The sequence below is a fragment of the Dermatophagoides farinae genome, chromosome 8 (assembly GCF_024713945.1).
Source record: "Dermatophagoides farinae isolate YC_2012a chromosome 8, ASM2471394v1, whole genome shotgun sequence".
NCBI classification, from domain to species: domain Eukaryota; kingdom Metazoa; phylum Arthropoda; class Arachnida; order Sarcoptiformes; family Pyroglyphidae; genus Dermatophagoides; species Dermatophagoides farinae.
The window spans coordinates 3,790,345-3,814,084 of record NC_134684.1 but is presented as its reverse complement, the minus strand read 5'-3'; the positions used below and the strand labels follow the sequence as shown (position 1 = coordinate 3,814,084).

Here is a 23,740-nt window from a genome sequence, read left to right as displayed (position 1 = left end):
AACGATGTACTCTTGACCATTTTATTTTTCTCTCAAAATTCATTTTCTTTTAGGCTATTATTATGATAAACTTTTATTGCATTGCACCATTTTTTTTTTTTTTTTAAGAAACCAACAATGATGACTGGATTCTAAACACTAACTAACAACACAATGCCATCAGCATCATTTATTATTATTATTATTATTATGGTGATTCTTTGTATCATTTTTTTCTCTCACATATAAGAGGTGTGTGTGTGTGTGTGTATGGAAATATGGATCGGACAATTTTTTTCCTTTGAAATTCTATCCCAAAATATTTCTTTTTTTTCCATGGAATTCTTTGTGTGTGTGTTATTTTTATTTAGATTTTACACTATCTCGATTGCCCCGATAACTATGAAAGTATATCCAAGTATCCAATAACAATTGATGACCAATCATTATTATTATTATTATTATTACTAAACTTGGACACTATCCATTCATTTTTTTTTCTGAAAATAGTAAAAGTATAGATGGATGGGCTAAACCTAACGTAACCGATATGGTATAATGTTGTTTTTTTAATATTCTTTCGCCTTACTATTACTTTTTCATCATATATACAGCAGAATGTGATCATATATGATGAGATTATTAGTTTTTTGTTTTGTTTTGTTTTTTGTCTTACTCACGATTCAATTGGATTGTCAATGAAAATTGTCATCGATATGAGATGTTAATCAATGTTATGTTATGATTTTTCATTACTATTAGTAATAACTGACTACAGACAATCGATGCATATTATCAGATCAAATTTTTCATTTTGAACATCAAGGGTCATCATCATCATCATCATATGGCCATCAAAAGCAGCTGTTACTACTATTATTTTGTTCATTTGGAATTTATTACATTTCATAACTCGTCAGATATATCTGATGAGAGAGAATCCGGAACCGGAAAAAATTTCCAACAAATTACAGTTACCGCAAACATGAGATTGTTTATTTTTTTTCAAATGAATTTTTTTTTTCCAAACATTTCTCCACGTTTACGAATGATTGTTTTTTTGTTTTTTATTTTGTTGAAATGAATTGTTTGTTCTCATTATGACAGTGACGGCACAAACGTTATTGTTTTTCACAGAATCTTTTTTTTTTCGCAACAAACAATTTTCACTAAAAACCATTATCATTAATTTTTTTTCTTTCGTTTTTGTTGTTTTTTGTTGTTGAAAATTCTTAAATTTAGACCCTTCTCAACAGCTGTATATCATCATTATTCTGTTGTTGTTGTTGTTGTTGCTGCTGTTCTTTGAGTGAGTAAATCAAGGCCATTAGTTTTCAATTTATCGTTGGTTGATTCGGTTTTGCTCCATTTAATGTGTTGTGCAGCAGCAGCAGCACTTTGTCTTTTCAATCGACAATGTTAATCGTCATTGTTTTTTGTTTAAAAAAAAAAGACTGAATGTTTGTTGATTGTGTGCACATAGTAGATAGATATTCTTTAAGATTTTCTTTCCATGTTTCAAATGGAACATCAAAACCAAACAGAACAAAAAAAAAATTCTGCATCCAGAATTCAAGTATGTGCACATATGACTCAGTAGTTTATTTGTCTTTTTATGTATACTCGGTTATTTCTCATTTCCATATGTTTATGTAATCGAAGATGTTTGTTTTTTCAGAAAACCGGACCAGGATGTCCAAGTTGTTTACTTTCAATCAACAACGTTCATCATCATCATCATCATTAATTAAAAAATCAAAAAAAGAGAGAAAAAAAAACTAACAGTTACAATTAGTCAAAGTGATTTGTTTGTTTCTGAAAAATCATTACAAGATGAAAAAATTGAAAGAAAACAAAACTACTAAAATGTGTACAGACATTTAACTTAATGGACAGCCATTCAATATAAAGATTTCTTTCTTTTTTTTCGGTGAAAAATTCTTTGCTTTGAATTGTTTGAATGATTCAATCATTTGTTCATTGATGTTTTCCATTTCTTGTTGGCTCGCTCTTTTTTACATTTTGTCCATTGAATGAATGAATGTGAATGTGAATGTGAATGGTCAATATATATATAAACAGCCAAATGATAAAAACATTATAGAACACATAGAATATATCCATCTATCTATACGAATGAAAAATTTAGCCATAAAGGTTCCATTTAAAATTACATTACTACATACAACAATTCTTGGAATACAAAAATGAAACTAAAACTTGAATGTAGAGCAATGCAGAAACGGATAGATTTTTTTTTTCATTTTACTCAACGTAAAACGAAAATTCAATAATTTCAATGGATCACATCACATCTATATATGCATTTATTTATCAATTTTATGTTTGACAAAAAAAAAAAAATACTACTCAGCCTTTGAGTTATTAAAACTGAATCATCATCATCATCATCATCATCATGTTGTCCATTGTGAACAAACATTTTTTTTTTCATAGCGGTCCACAATCATTTTCCATCTGTGGTGGAAAAAAAATAAAAAATAAGGATGCCAAACTTTGATGTAGAAAAAAAAAAAATTCCATACATTTGACAATGACGGTGATCCATTTACATTTTTATTTTTTTTTTATTTTATTTCCATTTTTTTTCTAGTTTTTTTTTTTGGTCCAACACACACACACATAAAAAATGACCAGAATTTTATGTTTGTCAATGTCGTGCGCATGATTTGTGTGTTTGTACACACACATCATATATGATTTGAATCAACAAAAGCAATAAAAAAAAAATAAAAAATAAACCAATGGAATGATTTAGCCGCCATCGGGTCCATTTGTTTTTTTTTGTTTTTTTCTTTCTTTTGATTGACATTTTGACTTTTTTTTTTCTTCTTCGTTTGTTTGTCATATTGAACTGTATTGTCGTTTTCATTTTTTTTTTTTTTTTTTTTTTTTTTTGAAGTCGGCAGATTCATTATTATTTTTTTTCGATCCTGTCAAACACACACACACACCCACACACATATCGTCATTGTCGTCGTCATCATTGAATATATGATTTTGATGAATGTTGACCAAATGTTGTATACAAACAGAAAATTCATGAAATTCTTTCGTTTTTCTTTTGGAATCAAAATGGAATGAGTGTGAAGAAAAAAATTTTTTTTTCTTATTGTTGATGAAATTTTTTTTGTTCGGTGACAAGATGTCTGATGTTTGATGATTTGCATGTTTAGAATTTTTTTTTATTATTAATTTCAGCATCATTTTTGTGAAATTCATAAATTCAAAAAAAAAATTTCCCTAAGAATTTTCATTGAATTTCAATCGATTTGAACAAAGAATAAAATTCAACAAAAAAAAAATTCCACAAATTCTCGGGCAATTTTCGTTGTATTTCTCATGTCAAATTCGTTGATTTTTTTTCCTCTTCGACTTTTTAATCACAAATAGTATGGGTATGATATGATGATCTAGTTTAAAAGTTTACAACAACAATAATCAAATGATGATGACAAACAGTTAATCTTATTTCAACGATGTGAATTAGTGATAGGTCAAAAAAAAGTGGAAAAAAAAAACTTTGAAATTTCAATACTAGGCCACTGGAGACTGGAAACACCACTCAATGAATAATCCCATCATGTTTTCGATTTTTATCACAGAGACAAAAAATTTGCTTCGATAAAAAATCTATGTCATTTCAATTCGATACCTCAGCCAATTTTGTTTGATTTTGATGAACTTTTTTTTTGTCCTGTTGTTGTTGTTTTCCTGTTTTAACTTTGTTGTTGTTGATACAATTGATACAATTTTAATTATTGTGAATTCGTATATAAAAAAACAAAACAAAACAAACAATTCCATTACCGTTTCTGATTTCTGATTCCAAAATGGTCAACTATCTGCTCTGCGCTCTCTCGTGGGCATATATATATATTAATAATTTAACCCGGAATATATGTAGTAATTTCATTTCAAATCTGTGTATATAACCTAACCTGTGTATACACAATTTGATTGAAATCAATTATTCATATATTACAAATTTAAAATTAATTTACTTTTCATTTCATTTCTTGTTTTTTGTTTTGCTGAAATTGCTGTTGATGTTTTTTTTTCGTTGTTGTTGTTCTTGTTGCCAGTGCTAAATATTTTTGGACAAATTTTCGTTGCCTTGTTATAAATAATTTATGTATATTCACAACACTGATTGAAAATACAAGTTTGATTTGGTGGCAGAAAAAAAACAAACAAACAAACAAAACAGACAAAGATCATGATGATCTTTTGTGATTAATTTAAAACAATTTTGTTGTTGTTGTTGTTGATCTGATGTAATAAATATTAATTTCAAATTTTTTTTTTTTTGGTGAAATTTGCTTGATTCAATGAATTTTTGAAATGTTTTTTTTGTTGTTGAGTTGACAACAACAACAACAACATAGAGACCGTATTCGTATTCATTTCGCATGAACATTGTTGTTGTTGTTGTGATACAATTCTCATAAATTATGACAAATCATTCCATGGTTCCATTGTTGTTTGTGAGCATCCCTATTCTGTCATTTTTTTTTGTTATTCATTTGTCGTCGTCGTTGTTGTTGTTGTTGTTGAATGGTAAAAAAAACCACACAATAGAAATTGCAAACAAAACAAAATTTGTTTGTTTGTTCAAAATGTTTCGTTATTTCATTGACATTAGATGATGATGATGATGATGATGGCAAAAAGGATGAAAACTTTTAGTTGAAACCAACACACAATTCATTCAAATGTCATTGTGATGATGAAATTAAAAGGGTAGAATTTTTTTTTCTACTACTGAATTTTTTTTTATAATACCATCACCACACAGTGTTAAATAAACAAACTTTTAAGCTTTGAATTTTGTCGATCTTTTTTTTGACTTTTATCTCGTTGATGATTGAAAATGTTTCATTTCGTTTTTTTCAGTAATATTTACCGATTTTTTTTTCAATTTTTTGTTTTGTTTTGGTTCGTTTCAATCTTTTATGATGATCCAGGATCTTTTTTCATCCGATAAAGTCTTCTGTTTTTTTTTGTTCATCGTTGCATCATCGGATGACATACATACATACAAATATGAACTTTTTGATATTCGAGATTTTGAGATTCGTATAGAAAATAATGACAAAAAACTTTTTGAGTGATGTTTGGTCGATGATTGTTTTTTCTCTTTTCGTTTTTTTTGATAATCTAATGATGTTTTTCTTTTTTCTTTATTTTTTCTCCCATAGATAACTAACATATATAGAAAATCAATCAGAACTGAATGAATCCATCATGTTTTCCCATTCAAATTGATTAATTTTAAATGGCCACTGCAGAAAAAAAAAATTTTTTGATTCATCTTTCATAGTTTCAAGTGTCTTCAAATAATTATTACGAGTGCTGGTTTTATCGACCAAGTTATATACTATATACTTGACATTTTGATTACTTCTTAACCACCAAACATACACACACACACACGTGCATCTCATCTCTTGATTGTTATTTCAAGACATCATCATCTAATCATTATCACAAGTATCATTGAAGAATATTGTATCTAATAACAATATCCATCCAGCCAAATATCAAAAAAAAAACTGCTCAAATCAAAAAAAAAAGAATAAAAATAAACGTTAAGAAGTAAAAAAAAATGGCCATGGAAAAACATGTAATGGTTAATCAGCTCAAGATGGCTGCTACTACTACTACTGCTACTAATAATAACAACAAGACAACAGTAGCTAATGAAAATTGTTATGTAACACAAACACCGGGCACAATACTTGAATCATTGCCTTATTATTATGGATGTATAACACGTGAAGATGCTGAATGGATATTATATGATGAATGTTGTCCAGATGGAATGTATTTACTTAGAGAATCTGGAAATGATTTTGTTTTATCACTTTGTCATCATAATAGGTATGTTGATCCAATGCGATAATCTTATTGTTTTCTGAACAAACAAACAAACAAAAAAAATAGTGGCACGTGTTTTAGTCAATTACTATCAACTAAATATTAGCTAGTTAGTTTTTTTTCTTTCATTCCGTGTTGAATATTTGAAATTTATTCAGATGCCTAACGGCAATTTTAGTTTTAACACTACGTAGTATAGTTGAATGGGAGAAAAAAAAATGTAAAATTAAATTAAGTCTTTTATCATTGAAATGAAAATTGAATGATGAATATCGCTACAATAACAACGAAAAAAAAAAATACCGATTGATTCTTTTTTTTTTACTGTATCCAATTATTAATGAAAGTGAAGAAGAAGAAGAAGAAGAAAAAAAAAAATTTCCATTGTTGATGATTTGCTTCAACAAAATATGGTTAGTTGGTTGGTTGATTCGTTTGTTCGTTGATTAGTTCATAGTAGTAGGACACTTATAATTTGATAATTCATTGTTGTTGTTGTTGTTGATGTTAAACTTGTGCCATAAAGTCGATACTTCAGGCGATATATATCTTGTTGTTACTCAACATGTGATGTGTGTGTGTGTGCATAGTAAAGTTTTTTTTCCTTTCAATTAATCAAATTACGAATTGAATTTTCTTTTCATTTTCTTCAATGAATTCTTGCCGCAGGTGAAACATTTTTATATACAGTTTTATTTATTACTTACAGACTGACATTTGGTTTATTGAATTCTGATGATTTTAATTTTTTTTTCTTGTTTTATATCCACTTTTTTTTCATTTTCGATAGCGTTCTACATTATAGAATCAACAAATTATCCAACGGTAATGTTGTACTACAAGGACTACCAAATCAAACATTTCAATCGCCAATGGAATTGATTGAAACAGTAGATGGTTTAGCTTGTAAACCGACAAGACCATTACGGGCACCATTTGGTAAATGTTTACCACCAATACATTGGAAAATGAATGTAGAAACAATACGTGAACAATTATTACAACGTGCACCAAATTGGGGCCTGACCATCGATGAAATGCGTGAAAACATTGACTGTGATCTACATTTTTCACCAACATTTTCACCATTAATACGATCGTTGATTATTAAATCAATGCATGAATTACAGCCATGGTATCATTTTCGTTTATCACGTTTAGAAGCGGAAAAACGTATAGAATCTAGTGGCCATTTGGATGGAAAATTTCTGTAAGTTTTATTTGCATTTTTAAAAAGTTGTATTCATTCTCAAATACTTTCTGTTCAATGACCACCGTGTGTGTGTGTGTGTGTGTGTTTAGCCAATTATTTATATGATGATGGCCATTATCATTATCATCATGAACTCGATGTATTAAAATGGTTTTTTTCCCGTGAAAAAAAAATGATTCACAAATGAGGATAATGATGATGTTCAACAAACACACATACATCGAGTCATAAACGATGACAATAATGACGATGTTGTTGAATGGCTGGCTTCGGGCCATTCACATATCGGATAATAATCATTGAATGTTAACATTGTCATCATCATTAAACGCCATTCTTTTTTTTTATTATTCTTTATTGATACATTTTTTTTATTGAAAATTTGAATCATCTGAATGTGGTTTTTTTACTGGAAAAAAACCCTTCAAAATTACTACTACTACTACTACTGCTAATGTGAGGTGTGGTAGTAATCAACTATAATTATCTGGTATGGATGATGTGATGGGTTTTTTTTTCGGAGGTTATTTTTTTTCTGAACAAAAACATTAATAATTATAATTGGTACTGATGATGATTTGACCGACCGAAACTCTAACGGTGTGTTGTGTGTGTGTATATGTATGACCATAGATTATATTCTAACTGTGTGTGTGCACAATTGACCACACGATAACAAAACGATCGGACAAAATAGGCCAAGTTTTTTTTTTGTTGTTGCTTGAAAATTGTTTTATGATGATGATGATGATGATAATAATAATTATTATATAAAATTAATGTATTAGGCTATTTAATTATCATTTATTTGTCCATCACGTCCATTTGGTTTTTTTTTCAGTAGAAAATGGTGGTCAAATATTACCGAATATATATCGGTTTTTTTCTTTTGGCTTCAACTCTTCAACAAACCCATTTTTATTCGTTATTTTTTTTTATTTTTTGTGTTGGTCACTTCAATGGTCAAAAAATTTTTTTATTATTAACCGAAACAATAATGATAACGAAGAAAAATTTCTGTTTTTTTTTTCGTTGTCTGCCCTTGATAGCGCCATCAACCCACACGCACACACACACACACACACACCACTCATACTCATGTCCATATAATTTATTATAGCTCATAAATTATATGAATGAATATATACATGTACAGCACACTGCCTATATTTGTTGTTGATGATGATGATGATGATGAATCCTTAAAATAGATTCTCTAATTCTGTTTCGTTTTTTTTTTATTCTGGCCATTCTGGTGATAATAATTATCATCATTATCATAATCATAATAATAAACATGATTTGTGAACTCTCATTGAGTATTCGTGGTAGTGGTGGTTAAATTTTTTTTGAGAATGGCAAATCGACGGGTAAATATACCTCTAATCATTTAATGAACCAAGGATTCACAAAAAAAAACAGAAAACAAAAATCCCGAATAATTTTCAACTCTGGTTCAATTCAATTCGTATGAACAGTGGTTTCTTTTCCGCATACAAACAAACAAGAATGATGAACAAACAATCCGGCTAATAATAATACACAATTATCTAATTAGTCTGATCTGTCTGTTTTTTTTTTCTTGCATCACAATTTCAAATGAAATGAAAACGCAATTTAAATTGATCGTGATGATGATATTATCGCATTGATTACAGAATCAAATCAAATCGTATGATGAAAAAAAAAAAATCACACATTGAGATTAATGTGGAACAGAAAAAAAACAACGACAACATCAATTTAGATTAGAATCTTGTTATTGTGTGTGTGTGTTAATTTCTTTATTTTGTTCTGTTCATTTCATTAAGGAAATGAACAAAATAAATTCAACGTCTCAGTTTCATTTATTCTATGATGGTGGTGGTGGTGATGAAATGAATGAGAAAACAAAAACGAAAACAAAATGACGATATCTTGTCAATTTTTTCGATAATCATCTATCTGACTTGTTTTTTGCTTGTTTCCTTTCGTTTTTTGATTTGATTCGGGTTGATGATAACTAGTCGTCGTCGTCGTAGTAATTTTCACACACACACACACACACATATGTTGCCTAAACTTTTCATCGTTAAATTACTTTTTTTGTTTGTTTGTTTGTTTTGATTACTTTTTTTTCTTCTTTATTTTTTATTGTTTTCGATCGTGTTTTCATCTGATATAAATAAATCTAATCTCTACACACACACAGACAGACTAATCAACTGAAACGGTCAATTTTCTATTTTAACTGATGTTGTTATACATGTTGTCAGACCATCATTACATTGATGGCTGTATGTACATTGTTTCATGTAATGATTTGATTTCATCGAATTTCTCTGTTTTTTTTTGTCTGTTCAGATTGACGATAATGATAATGTGGATGATGATAATTTCTTGGAAAATGAATGAATGAATCAAGACCCATGTTTTTTTGGGTAGATGAGAGAAAGAAATCTGAATATCTGGCAAAAAAAAATTGCCTCCAAAATTTTCAACGATATAATTGATGAGATTTTTTTTGTTTTTTTTTTTACTTTTCTCGTCTACGAATCACCGACATGCAACGACATGCTAACAAGCTAAATTAATATTAGATTAACTTGATTGTCTTATCATTAATTATCATCATCATCAAATATGATATACTTGCTTGTATCGGTAAAGATTTCATTCATTCATTCATTCATCTTATTTTTTTTCTCTTTTGAGCTAATGAATTCTAGAGAATTATGGTGATGGTGATGAAAAAATATGAAAATCAACGACCAACGATTGATAAAACTTTGATCATGATGATGATGACAAACTAGAAATTTTTGAATTGATTCTAATTGAAAAAATTCATTCGTGCGGTAATAATTTATTATAGTGTATGATAGAAGAGTGCAAGTGCGACTTGGAGCAGATTTTTTTTTATTCCATTTGAGGCAAACATTGAAAAAGATGAAGAAAATGAAGAAAATTAAGCTCTTAAATTACGTGAAAATAAAAATAAAAAAATTTCAATTAAAGAAAAAAAGCTGTGCTTGCAGAAAAAAAAGAGAAACACAGACACTCGGTGTGTATTCCTGGAATCGTTTACCACTGAAATGGTAAAAAATTTCAATGTAAACGCCGATTTATTTTATTGAAGAAAAAATGAAAAAAAATAACAACACAAACAACAACCAAGTAAATGAAAATTGTTAATACTTCCATCACTATGTGTTTCTTTTTTTTCATACAATTTTTATGTAATCGGATAGAAAAAAAAACATTTGGTCCATTTTGGGAGAAACAGGTCCAAGTGCTGGATCCGTACACACACGAACATTGTCGTCTCATAACATGTTTTCAATGTGTATTGTGTTTTCTTATCGTATGTTCACAAATTTTTTCAAAAAAAAAACTAGAAGAAAATAAAAGAATTATTTTCTTACATTTTTTTTCCTTCTTCCTTATAATAATAATGTTATTTATATATGTTGGATAGATAGTGAATTTCAATTTGTACCATTTGTTTTTTTTTCGTATATGTGTGTTTTGTGTTTTGTGTTTTGGAAAACAAAACTGCCACCACTGCATTTGTGGTGCATTGATAGAAATTGAATTGAATTTTTTTTTTATAAAAAAAAAATTCAATTTCACATACACCACTAACAAAGACCACTATTACTTTTTCAGTGTTTAATCTCTTTTCTTATGTGTTTGGATGTGATGGCAAAAAAAAAAAAAATAAAAATAAAAAATACTGTGCAAACAATATTTGTACCACTCCAATATGCAAAAATTTGCATTCGTATGTCTGTGACGGGTGAAACGTACATTCTGATGATAAGAAATATGGAAAAAAAACATAAGGTCAATAATTAATTGTGTGTTGTGTGTGTGCGTTGTGTGTGTAGTAAAAGTTAGCTTCCCAGCAATCAATTATATATATCAATGGCAAAACTTAAAAGTTTGTTTCTCTGCATTGCATTTTTTTTCTGTTTGTTATCTGATGCAATTGAAATGAATTTTTTTTTGTTTTTTTTTGTTCATTCAAATTTGCTGGTTGTGTGTGTAATCATTTTTTTTCATTGCAAAATTTATGGTATAGGATGGTATAGAGAAACAGAGAAAAAAAAATTGAATTTATGCAAATGATGGGAATTTATATTTATATTTTTTTCATGAAAAAACGAATGAATGAATGAATTCAAACCGATTGCTTGCCGTTTTTTTATTTAATTCATTCATTTATTCATTTGGTAATTGTTATCATCATCATCATCATCATCATCATTAAGCTTTTTTAAGTTTGCACATTTCATTGTTGTGTTTCTGTGTGTGTGTGGCGAAAAAAAAACTACAACAACAACAACAACAACAAAAATCTTAGAGATTTCATCAATTGGCCAACACACACACATAATCATCATTATTATCATACGTTTATCATGGATGCAATCTGTTTCTTTTTTTTCTCTATTTTCTCATCATCATTTTCATGCCATTTGGTTATTATTACGATTTCTATATTGTTGTTGTTGTTGTTGTTGTTGTTAATAATCGTCAACCATGATAACAAATAACGGAAATGAAAGCCAAAAAACGCTTAGCTCATAAATTGTCCATTAACGCATACACACACACACACCTACCCACCATACGCTTACATATACAGTAAAATCCACTTATGTTGAATGATGAGTATTATTATTTTGTCAAGTGTGTGTGTGTATGTCACTGATGTAATTATCTTCTATCTCTCTGTATATATTCTCGAGAAAACACACAAAAATAGATCTTTTTTTTTCGTTGTCTTATTAATATTTTTGTTTTCCTGGATCATATTTTGTGTTTTACAATAAGAAAGATATGTGTGTGTGTGTGTGTGTGTGTGTGTGTGTGCGTTGTACAAGTCCATCACTGGAACCAACCAAAAGCAATCACCTCTTTTTTTCCATTGTATCAAATAACCGATTACTATTGAAAATGATGATCGTTTTTTTTGTTCGTTATAGAATTATGTATCCGATTTCTGATTTTTTTTCCGTTGTTGTTGTCCAGATTCACAGATCTTTTTTTCCACATACGTCATCACAAATTAATACCATGTGTGTAATTTTTGACTGAATTTCTATTCTGTGTTCTGTTCGGAAGACAAAAAAAAAATTTTTCCTTTTCCGTTTTTTTTCTTGCTCTGATCACTATTTTTCCTTGTTTTCAATGATAATAAAGTGGTCAACTTATGATTTTATTTGCCATAGTCAGATGATCTTTTTCATCATTCTATTCTATTCTATTCTATTCTTTGTGGGTGTAAATTTAGGTTATTTTCTTTTTCCCATTGGCAATTTATAAACGATAAAAAATTTTCAAATAATTTTTTTTTGTTGCCATTTGAAATTCATTGCCAGTCGATTTTTTTTTTGGCGGCAATAAAAATTTTTTTTATCTATTTCAAAATAAATGAGGTGATCAAAATGAATTGGTTATTTTGTTGTTGTTGTTGTTGTTCAAAGATGAGTTTTCAAACTCACACAAATCGAATAAAAATCGTCGTATTTTATTTGACAACAAAACAGCATTGATATCTTTACAATTGCGAAATTTTGATATGTTTCCAGTTTCAGGCCTGTTCATGTTGGTTTTCATTGACGAGAACGATTATTTTGGATGCACGAATTTTGCATTTTTTTTTTTTTTGCTTATCACTGTGTCTGTGTGTATGCGTTTTTTTTCTATTCACTTCTTCTGTGTTCCATGGTCCATGAAGTCAATGGAATGAATGAAATGAAAGGAAAACAAAGCAAAATAAAACAGAAAAAAAAGAAAAAAAATGCACATCCACTATGGTGGTGAATGTGATGAAAATCAGAAACCAGATGAATGAAAAAACCTACTACTACTCACCATCACTTGGCGTATCAATTCCATTGGATTTTTTTTTTTGTTGTTGTTGTTGTTCATTCTCTTGTTGTTTTCATTCTCAATGATAATAATAATGATGATGTGAGTTTGTTGTTGTTGTTGTTTTTTGCCACAAAGTGAATCATTGCTTCTTATTTTCTATTCAGTAGTGGTTAATTTGCATGGTAAAATTCGTTTTTTGTTTTTTTTTTGTTTGGTGCAACCAAAACCAGAAAAGAAAAAGCAGCAACAACAACAACAACAACAACAACAAAAAACGACCAATATGATAACACAGCCACACAATATATGTATACTGAGAAAAGAAAATCATGAATTGAACTCAAAAGATTTTTGTTGTTGTTGTTGTTGTTGCAAACAGAAAAAACCAAAATAAGGAAATAAGAAAATGCAAATTGCAATCGTATAAATAGTGGCAATTTTGTGATGATGATGATGATAATGATGGTGACAGCAATGAAAATGAACAAAAAAAAAAAGATCCAGATATTTATTGAAAAGTGCAAACATGAATACAAATTACTGATGATGATATGTATTATATAAACTGGATGATGGATACATTAGAAATTCTACCGTCATCATCATCATCTTTATCATCGGAATGTGATCGGAACAAACCTAGAATAAATTCTTGGCTTTTTTTACGGTATGAGACAAACAAAATTTGTCACAGAATTTGTTCGTTTTTTGTTTTTGTTTTTGATGGCTTTTCAATAGCAACCAAAATTCTGTTCAATGTTCAGTATAGTAGAGCATTAGAGAATTATAAATTTCCCCAATGAATTCACCTCTTTTTTTTCTAATAGTGAATTTGGATGTAAAATGTCAAAATTTATGAATTTGACAAACTTTTTTTTTTTTGGTTGCCAAAAGAATTGACTCATTCATGCAACTGTTCATGTTTGTTATCGAACCATCAATGGAGACATCACCATCATCATCATTAAGATAATGATGATCAATTTCCATTGAAACATCGTTTTTAATTCATATTCAATCAATAAAATGAACACATACACACGCACACAATGAAACAAAATTCACACGCATAAAAAAATATATACTTGACTTTGAATGATTTTTTTTTGTTGTTATCTTCAGTTCACTTCACGAAACAACAACAACAACAACAATGAGCTGCTACTAAAGAGCAGTCTTTCGTTTTCGATTCACATACTAACAAGATAACTGGATTTTTTTTTTTTTTGAAATTTTTTTTTCTTTTCTTGGGTTCGTTGTTGAACATTAATTAATTATATCCTATTATCAGTGTGTTTATCATCACTATTTTTTTTTTCTTTTGCTTCTTGAATTCTAATTCGTTTTTTTTCTCTTTTTTTCTCTCTCCCTTTTTTTTTCTTCACACTTTTTTTTCATCACTTTTAAATTCTTCGATTATTTCTCTCTCGGTGTGTGTGTGTGTGTGTATGTCAACTTTGGTCAATGAACTCTTCCATCATCATCATCATCAATTTATTATGGCCTCGTAAAATCGATTTTCATTCATTGTGTTGGTAATAAAACGACAACGACGACGACGACGACGACGACGATGATGATGATGATAATGATGACAACAACTAAATAAACAACCACGATGATTAATAACCGTATAATCATCATCATCATCATCAATTTTTTATTGTTGTGATCAATGATTGAAAAAAAAATTGAAAACAAAAATCAAAATCAAATCCAACTCACTAATCACATACACACACACATATTTGACTGATATTGGTTTTTTTTTGGTCACCACACAATTTAAATTGAATGAAACAAACATTTCAAAATGGATAATCTTGGATCATGTTTGTTTTTTCTTCATCTCTATCATCATCATCTTCATAAACATCATTTATGTGGCCGGAATGAAATTGTATCCAATAAATAAACATCAACATCACCATCATAATGATTATTATTCATCGATTTTTATTCAATTTTCATTTTTTCCAATATTTATTGGTTGACCTACTTGATCGTCCGGTCTGTCCATGTGTGTGTGTGTGTGTGTGTGTCTTTGTGTGTCTGTGTGTGTATGGTAATGAATATTCAGTGTACGCGAACGAGACGAATCATCATATGCAATATGTCTTTCACATGATTCAAGAGTCAAACATTATCGTATCGATATATTACCATCGGGAAATTTTGCCATACAAGATGGACCAAAATTTGAAAGTCTTATAGCGGTGAGTGATTTTTTTTCTTTCCATTTTTCTTTGGTGAATTTTGAATTGAAAATTAAATTCAAAATTTAAATAATTTTAAATTTGAAACAATTTTCTTTTATAGTGAATTGTAATTCCATTTGTGTTTCGTGATTCTGTTTTCTCTCACGTGACTATTTTTATTATTATTATTATGAACACATTGTGGAGCACGAAAATGAACAAAAAAAAAAAAAAAAAAAAAATTCTTTCACACAGATCACGCAATCTAAACGAAAAATGAAAATTGGAAAAATTCTTATTTCATTATTAATAATTATGATGATGAAGATGATGATGCCAATGATAATGATTTTGTGAACCGACATGATGTATGTTCATTGGATCGGATTTTTTTTCCTTTTGATCTATCTATCGATCTATCGATCGATCGATCGAATCGATTGGATTGGATTGGATTGTATTAGATTTGATTCGAATATGGTGTTTTTTTTTTGTTTGTTTGTTTGTGTATATATACATTTTTATAGGTCGGCCAAAATGATTATTATGATTATATTGATGGCGATGAGTTTATAATTCATCTCATGGGATTGTTTTTATCTATCTATCTAAATTAAACACACACACATCTCTTTTGCCCTGTACGATTTTTGTTGACGATGATGATGATGATGATGATGAATTCAGAAGCTAAGCTGTAGCAATTTTGATGTTACCCTCATCATCATCGTCATTTTCATTTTCAAATACGATCGTCTTAAGCGACCTATAAGACTAAGACTATGTTTGTTTGTCAGTTTGCCAGTTTGCGTGTTTTCATTTTTTTTTCTGTTTTGTTTTGTTTTCCGATCAATTCGTGTCTATATTTTTGTGGTAAGTGTGTGTGTGTTGTGAGTGTTTGTGTTCAATTTATGATTAGTGTCGGTGATGGTGTTGATGGTAATATCATTGGATGAGTGAATGTGTGGCTTGGGATTTCAAATGCACATTTTTTTCTGTTGTTGTTGTTTGTTGATATTTAGCAAGAGCAATAATGATAATTATTATTATCATTATTGACGGCTATATTCAATGCTATATATATAGATATAGTTGGGTTTTTTGTTTTAATTTTCGATCATTTCGAGGCTAAATTCATTTATATTCTTGTCCTATATATGAATGCATTTGCGATGATGATGATCATGATCATGATGATCAACCTGATCATATTTTTAATTATTATTATTGAACAACTAAAAGCTAAATTAGTGGTTTTTTTCTAATGTGGAAGAAAAACGTGTACACTATACACACACACAGTCATCAAGAAGAAGAAAAAAGTCTCTAGATTCACAGTGTGTAGTTTATTTTCCATGTTTTCCAAGATCCATTTTGAAACTAATGAATAAAATGAACAGACAGTGGCACTGGCAATGGTGATCTATTTGAATCAAATGAGAGAGAGAGAGAGAAGATTCTAATTATCTTTTGTTGTTGTTGTTGTTGTTTCATTACTCAATGGCTGGCTTTTCTCATTTGTTTTTTTTCCTTCTTTTTTTTCTTTCTTTCTCGCTATACTTTTATCTGGTGTTTTTTTTTGTTCCACTGGTATAAAAACTAGGGCAATCATGATGATCTGGTTTTGTTTCTCATTCTCTCTCTGTGTGTGATATTCTCGATTCTATATTCTTTGTTGTTGTTGTTGTTTTCGTTGCCTGGATTGCCTAATCCACACACACACGACTATTTGAACCATGAAATTGAACGAAACTTTTTTTCCCAACATTTCTGAGTTACTGCACTGAGTTATTGTCTATTCGTTCATTGTTTATTGGTGGAGGCAAAATGAATTCTCTCTGGATAAAAAGAATTTTTATCCAATAATGAAGCGTTCAATTTTTCTCCGGAAAAAAAACTGAATATTCATAAACGCTCAAATATTCGATTATGATGATGATGATGATCAACTTTTTCTCTACATTTGATGATGAAAATTTTGTTTATTAATCCGCAAAACGAAACTTGAAAATAAAAATAAATTTGCTGTTGAAACGAAAATTTGAATCATGGAACAAAACAAAACAGGAAAAAAACAGGGTTTTTTCTCTTAAATCTGGATAGAAACACAAAATTCGAGACAAACGCCTATCATCCGCATCATTTTAGATGAGATTCGTTCACTCTTTTCGTCTATTAATCATATAATGAATGATTTGGCTGTCAATTTTAGACAATGAAATAAATTATATGCGCAGAATATTTAGGGAATGAACCAAAAAAAAAAGAAAAAGAAATTCAACAGAATAAAAAGTGATGGGCCATAAGATACTTTCCACTACCCACCACCACCACCACCACCACCATCACAAATATACGATACATACATGGCGTTTGTAAAAATATATTCAGTTTCGTAATAACTGGATTTTCATTCTCATTTTATTGAATGTTTGTTTTCAACAAATTTAACTTTTTGGCCATTTTTTTTTTTTTTTTTTTTTTGGTTGATGGATTCTTGAACAAAATTGACCAATGAATGGTTGTTGTGGATAAGATTATTTTTTTTCACCCTCTCTCTCTCTCTCCATGACATTTTGTCCATGCTGGTGATTTATTTTCGATACATATTCACGGGAAAAAAACCGAAGAAAAATTCCCATTTCTACCGTGCATTTTTCTTGGCTGTTTATAACTTTGGATTTTTTTTTCCTTTTCTTCGAAAAATATACACGTTTTCCCTCCACCAAAAAAAAAAAAAAAAAAAAACGAATCCGTTTGCCTTCAAATACTGTTGATTGATTTGACTAATGTGTTGTCAATAAACAAATGATGCAGACAAAAATGTTTACGTTTATACGGATAAAATTTGTTTTTTACTCGCATTATTAACACTGGAATTTGTTGTGTTACAAACATCAAATTTTTGTTTTCTCTTCATTTGAAAAATGAATACATTTCCCTGGATATTATCACATTATTGCACTGCAGCTCCATTAAATGTTAACCTTTCTGAACCAGTAATACCAGAATTTGGTCGTCGTTGTTCAACTGGCAGGAATAATTCACATACACACACACACACAGGTTCAGGTATTGTGTGATTAACTCAAAATGGCGAAAAAAATAATTTATTTTTTTTTTGCTTTTAAAAATCACAAGTGGATCAATTTCAGTTTGCACATCTGGAACACATTCATTTCAAAATACATACATCTGGCGAGAAAATTATTTTGTAAATTGAGTGTGTACACTTACACACACACCTTATACACAGTTATTTATTTAGCCAGAATTTGTCCGTTCATTTATCCATCCAATATTGTCCATGATACTGTTTATCATCACGATCACACAGACACACACAGGTTAGTGGAATTTACTCCTTTCTGTCTCTCGCTCTCTCTCTCTCTCTCAATCATCATTTTGAACAAACATAGGAATAGTTCTGTAAATTCTTATTGTCGAGGAAAATTTTTCATTTTTTTCATTATTATGAAAAATATGTTGAAATAATTGGATTTTTTTATCATTTTTTTCCGCTGTTGTTATTCTGGAAATTCCATTCTTGGATTCTATTCATCATTTTCATTGTAAAATTTGAAAAAAAGGTTTGATGTGTATGTGTGTGTGTGTAGAAAAAAAGAAAAAGAATTCAAATAAGATGAATGACAAAAAAAAAGAATACACAAAGAATGAATTTGGCGTCAGATGTTTGATTCTGTTGGTTTTATATTCTGCCATTTTTTTTCCTAATAACAGCCAATGACTTGATGTCAATTTTTAATTAAGCCAATGTCAAGTTTTACTATTTCTGCGTGTGTGTTTTTTTCAATCATTCATATTGAATCTTGGATTCAAATGAATATATATGCTACAAGGGAGAAAAGAAAAACTTAATGTATATTGTTTGACATGGACAAATATTTGGTGAAAATGGAAAAAAAAGAGAAAAAGAGAAAAATTGTTGCTGGCATACTATTTGCCTTGAAGTGATAATGATAAATCTTACATATATCTGGGCAAGAAAAATTTAAGAAAGAATCTTTTTTCTGTTTATTCATTGTTCTTGATTTTATCCCTGTGTGTTTTTTTTTCACTCGCCTTTGGGATCCAGAAAAAAACACACACACATCACAAACAGAAAAGTTTTCACTATAGAAACTGGTAATGTGCAGCAAATGTCAGCCACACACACGAAACGTAAATAACATCAACGTGATGACATGAAGACAAGGCAAAAATATAACAACAACGACGTTAACAACTAATTAAGTTTGAACCCATTGGATACAACCCTTATTATTAGCTGATATATATAGTGCCAGAGAGATATCGATTATATCAATGATGATTAGCGGGAAAAAATAAAAAATAACCAGATTTTCATCATCATCTGATCTTAATTTGATCGACTTGACAATTTTCTATTTTACTACACGATTTCTCGGTAAAAAAACAACAACAATGAAATTGCAAAAAAAACTCCACATTGATGATGATGATGATATACAGTTGAAAAGTTTTTGTGTTTAATCCGTTATATTTTCATTTTCCAAAATATTAAGTTTCGCTTTCTTTTTTTTTGCTTTTGCTTAAATCTTTGTTTGTTCATTCATTCATGTGCTGGTTTTTTTTTCGTTTTTTGTTTTCACTGGAAACGATAAATGAATGAATCAAATGAACAATTTATCTCAAGAATATGTTTTTGTTGTTGTCGTTGTTGTTGTTGCTGATGGAATAAAGTTTTTTTTCCGTTTTTTTTTAGATTTGAAACTTTCTTTTGTTGCTGGTTGTTAGATGATATACATTCAGTCTAATAATATTAATGTCTGTGTGTGTGTGTGTGTGTGTGTGTGCAACTATATATCAGTTGTGTTTGACATTAAGCACTTTTCAGCATGATTTTGCTTGTTTGTTTGTCAACTTGATGGTATTTTTTTTCCCAAGTTTTGTTTCTTGGCTTATCTTTTTTTTTTGTTTTCTTTTCTTGTTTTGGTTTGGTCTATTCAGATTAACGAGGTCGAGGTATATATACGTACATTTAAAGATGAAACTTTTTTTTCTCTTTTTATGGCTCCAAAAAAAAAACTCTTCAAAGCTAATTCACTCAAGTGTATTAAATGTTTGTGGCTTTTTTTTTCTCTGTTAATAATCTTGCAAAGATTATTGCTGATTCTCATATGCTGAAATTAAGTTTTTTTTGTGTGTGTGTGTTCACCATCCACCACCATCATCATCATCATCATCATCATTATGGATCTTTGATTTTTTGCTCGGCAAAAACGAAGAAAAAAATGCTGGTAACCCGGGCAACATGTTTCATTCACATTACGCGTGTTCGCACACACACACACATTCAAACAAACATCTAAACTTTTTTCTTTTCTTAACCATTTGACTATTTGCTTAAGAATTTTTTTTTTCATTTCGGTTTGGTTTGGTTTGGTTTTTTTTTCACTATTTTTATTCTTAAATAATTTATGTACTCCGTTTTGTTTGTCGTCGTCCTCGTCATCATCATCATTATTTGATTCTTTCACATTATAATGTGTACACTATGTGAATGGAGTAACCCCTAACCAAGAATCAAAAGAAAATTGACTTTACCTGATGATGTTGATGATGATGGTTTCTAGAAAAAAAAATTATTCCGTGTTTTTGTGTGGCCATTGGTGCCCATTAGTACCTCTGTGAATATCATTGTGTGTGTGTGCGTTTTTTTTTCTCTTTTCTTTGTGCAAACAATCTCCACCACCACTGTGTGTTTTTATTATTATTCCAACTGTACACACCAACCAACCAACCACCACCATCAACCACTATATTTTTTTTTTTCGTTATACATTGATAAATTGAAAATGAATGAAACCAACACGCCAACCAATCTCTCTTGGCCAGGTCATAAAACAAACAACACATACATGTATACACACGCGTGTGGACAGAAACAAAAAATAATAAGCGTCATTGATGACGCCCGATGTTGTTTGTTTGTTTTTTTTTTTCTTCACACCTACACTATATTCATATTTAGAAATATGACATTTGAAGCCAGGTTTTTTCAACTATGAACGAAAAGAAAAAGAGAAAAAGAAAATTTAATAAACAAAAATAAATATTACAAGTTCAATTTATCGACGACCAACCAATCGACAACAACAACAACATCAATCAATTGGATCAAGATCTAATATCATGATGGCAAACATGAGATATTTATATAATGAAACTTTTTGCGCAGAGATTATAATGATGATGATGATGATATAATAAAAACAATGATCTGAAAGGAAAATGTTATCATTTTACATGTATCGAATTACCATCATCATCATCATCAAAGACAAGGATTTCAGACCAGGATTTTTTTTCTTGTAAAATTGGACAAAATGGAACAACAAAAAAAATCACACAGATCATTTTTTTTTTGGTGAGAAAAAAAAAGAAAAAATCTACACTACACTATACTTGAAATGGCCAAATCTTGGAATTTTTTTTCTCTATTTATTCTTGATATGTGTGAGGTTCACACCCTGACAAATGTCAAGCACTAGTTTTTTGTTTTTATATTTATTGTTTGACATACTTAACAATTTTTTTTGTTTTGGTTGTATTCTCTTGGTCTATCCGTGATCGCATATAACTAATATATATGTGTTTATTCTTTAGCCTATCTTACAAAGGTTCTTTTCAAGAATATATTCTTCACACACACACACAGAATTCATGAATGTTATAGATGGATAGTGTGTTGGTTTCTGTTCTTTATTCGCTTTTTTGTTTGTTTGTTTGTTTTTTTTTTGTTTTTGCATCATTTATCTAAATTTACACCATTGACTTTTGGTTTAGATTGTTGTCGTTGTTGTTGTTGTTTATTTGTTCTGTTGTTGTTGTTTTTTGAATTTTTTTTTATTCGCACACATAAAAAGTTTGTCTGTGTTGATGGAACAGGGTCACAAAAATACTCGACATTTTTTTTTTTGGCCGATTTCATCGATTCATTGCACACACACACACACATTCATATTTTGAATGTGTAATGTCCAGGCAGACACTGTTTGTTTGGTGAAAAATGTTTATTTTTTGTTGTTTTTTTTTAAATTCTGGAATTCAAACGTGTTTGTTGTTTGTCTCATTATCAAATGTCAATTTTATGACCGGATTCTGTACTCTGTTTTGATTATGATGATCATCATCATCAACATTATAAATGGCCATAATATTTTATCGCCATTCTGGTGATTGTAATTATTTGGTTCTTGTTTCATTTGTCTGATTTTTTTTTTATTTTTCGAAACATGAAAAAAAATTATTGCCAAAAATTTCCCGGTTTCCTATTTTCAATCATTTTCAGTCAGCCACTGCTGACTAAATTAATGATTATTTGATTCGAATCGCTCCATTTTTTTCAGTTTGTTTTCTTTGTTTGTTTGTTTTTGACAAAAATCCCATGTAAACTTCTTTTTTTTCTTTACTTATTGGTTGAAAATTTTCATTGTTCCAGGAACAAATTTGTTATATTTTCAAATTTGGTTCCTTTGTTTTGGGCTATTTTTTTGATGTATATTTCAAAAACAGTTGCCATCATCATCATCTATTTTGTGTGTTGTTGTTATTTGGTCAAATGGTTATATTTTGGATCCAGAATTCTAGAATCCAGAGATTTCGGAACTCTATTTGTCTGTTCATGTGTGTGTGTGTGTATTTTACATTTTCTTTTATTATGATTGCATCGTATTTTTCATTTTCATTTTCATTTTGTTTATTTCTCTGTCTTTGAATTTTTTTTTTTGGCTGTGTACCGACCTTTTTCATGTTTTTGTTTTTTTGCTTCCAAAAAAAATTTGGGGTCTAGTCATCATCATCATCAACGACAACGAATTCTTCATAAATCACTAATTAATGATTCTGTTTTGGGTCCAGTTTGCTATTTTTTTCTGTTGCAATTTTGTTGTTTGATTGTTTTTCTCGAATTTCTTTTCACATTATTGCAATCAATTTAATGTTTGTTTGTTTATCGTTGATGGGGCAGTGGTGATGATAATTGTCTATTGATTTGTGATCTTTCCAGAACAGACACACATGGAATTTGAGACAGACAGAGCTACATTTTTTGTTTCAATGGCAGCAACATTGAGAATGATGATTATTTTTTTTCTACAAATTTTTCCATCAATCCAAACAAAATCAAAACAAGATGATGATGATGATATTGTCCATTATTGTTGCTGAAACAAAAACATTTAAAGTTTTTACATTATAAATACTGGCCGATGTTATCAAAAATATCTGGCGTCTGAGTGTTATGAAGTATCAAGAAAATGATGACTTGAATTATCTCTCTGTCTCTGCTATTATAATTTTACAATTTCAAGTTTTTTTTTTAAAAAAAAGAAGATAATTCCATCCCATTATCATTATCATGAAATGAAAATGGTAAAAAACAAAACAAAAAACAAATTCGATCGAATTGTTGTCGGATTTTTGACCATAGAAAATAACTGAAAATCCGTATTGCAGTAATAAGATTTTTTTTTTTATAAATTTACGATTAACTTGATCATCATGAAGAATTTTGATTGCCAATTACCAAGATTATATAGTG

General features: G+C 29.3%; 1 protein-coding gene across 1 annotated transcript in view; it reads left to right on the top strand.

Moving 5' to 3' along the window:
• Positions 1 to 23,740, top strand: part of LOC124495660 (uncharacterized) — a 49,284-nt gene that overhangs the window by 3,882 nt on the left and 21,662 nt on the right. Inside the window, exons 2-4 of the mRNA XM_075733398.1 lie at positions 5,202 to 5,883; positions 6,671 to 7,090; positions 15,036 to 15,171. Of these exons, the coding sequence (XP_075589513.1) occupies positions 5,609 to 5,883; positions 6,671 to 7,090; positions 15,036 to 15,171 (831 nt within the window). The 5' untranslated portion in view covers positions 5,202 to 5,608. The remainder of the gene's footprint in view (positions 1 to 5,201; positions 5,884 to 6,670; positions 7,091 to 15,035; positions 15,172 to 23,740) is intronic.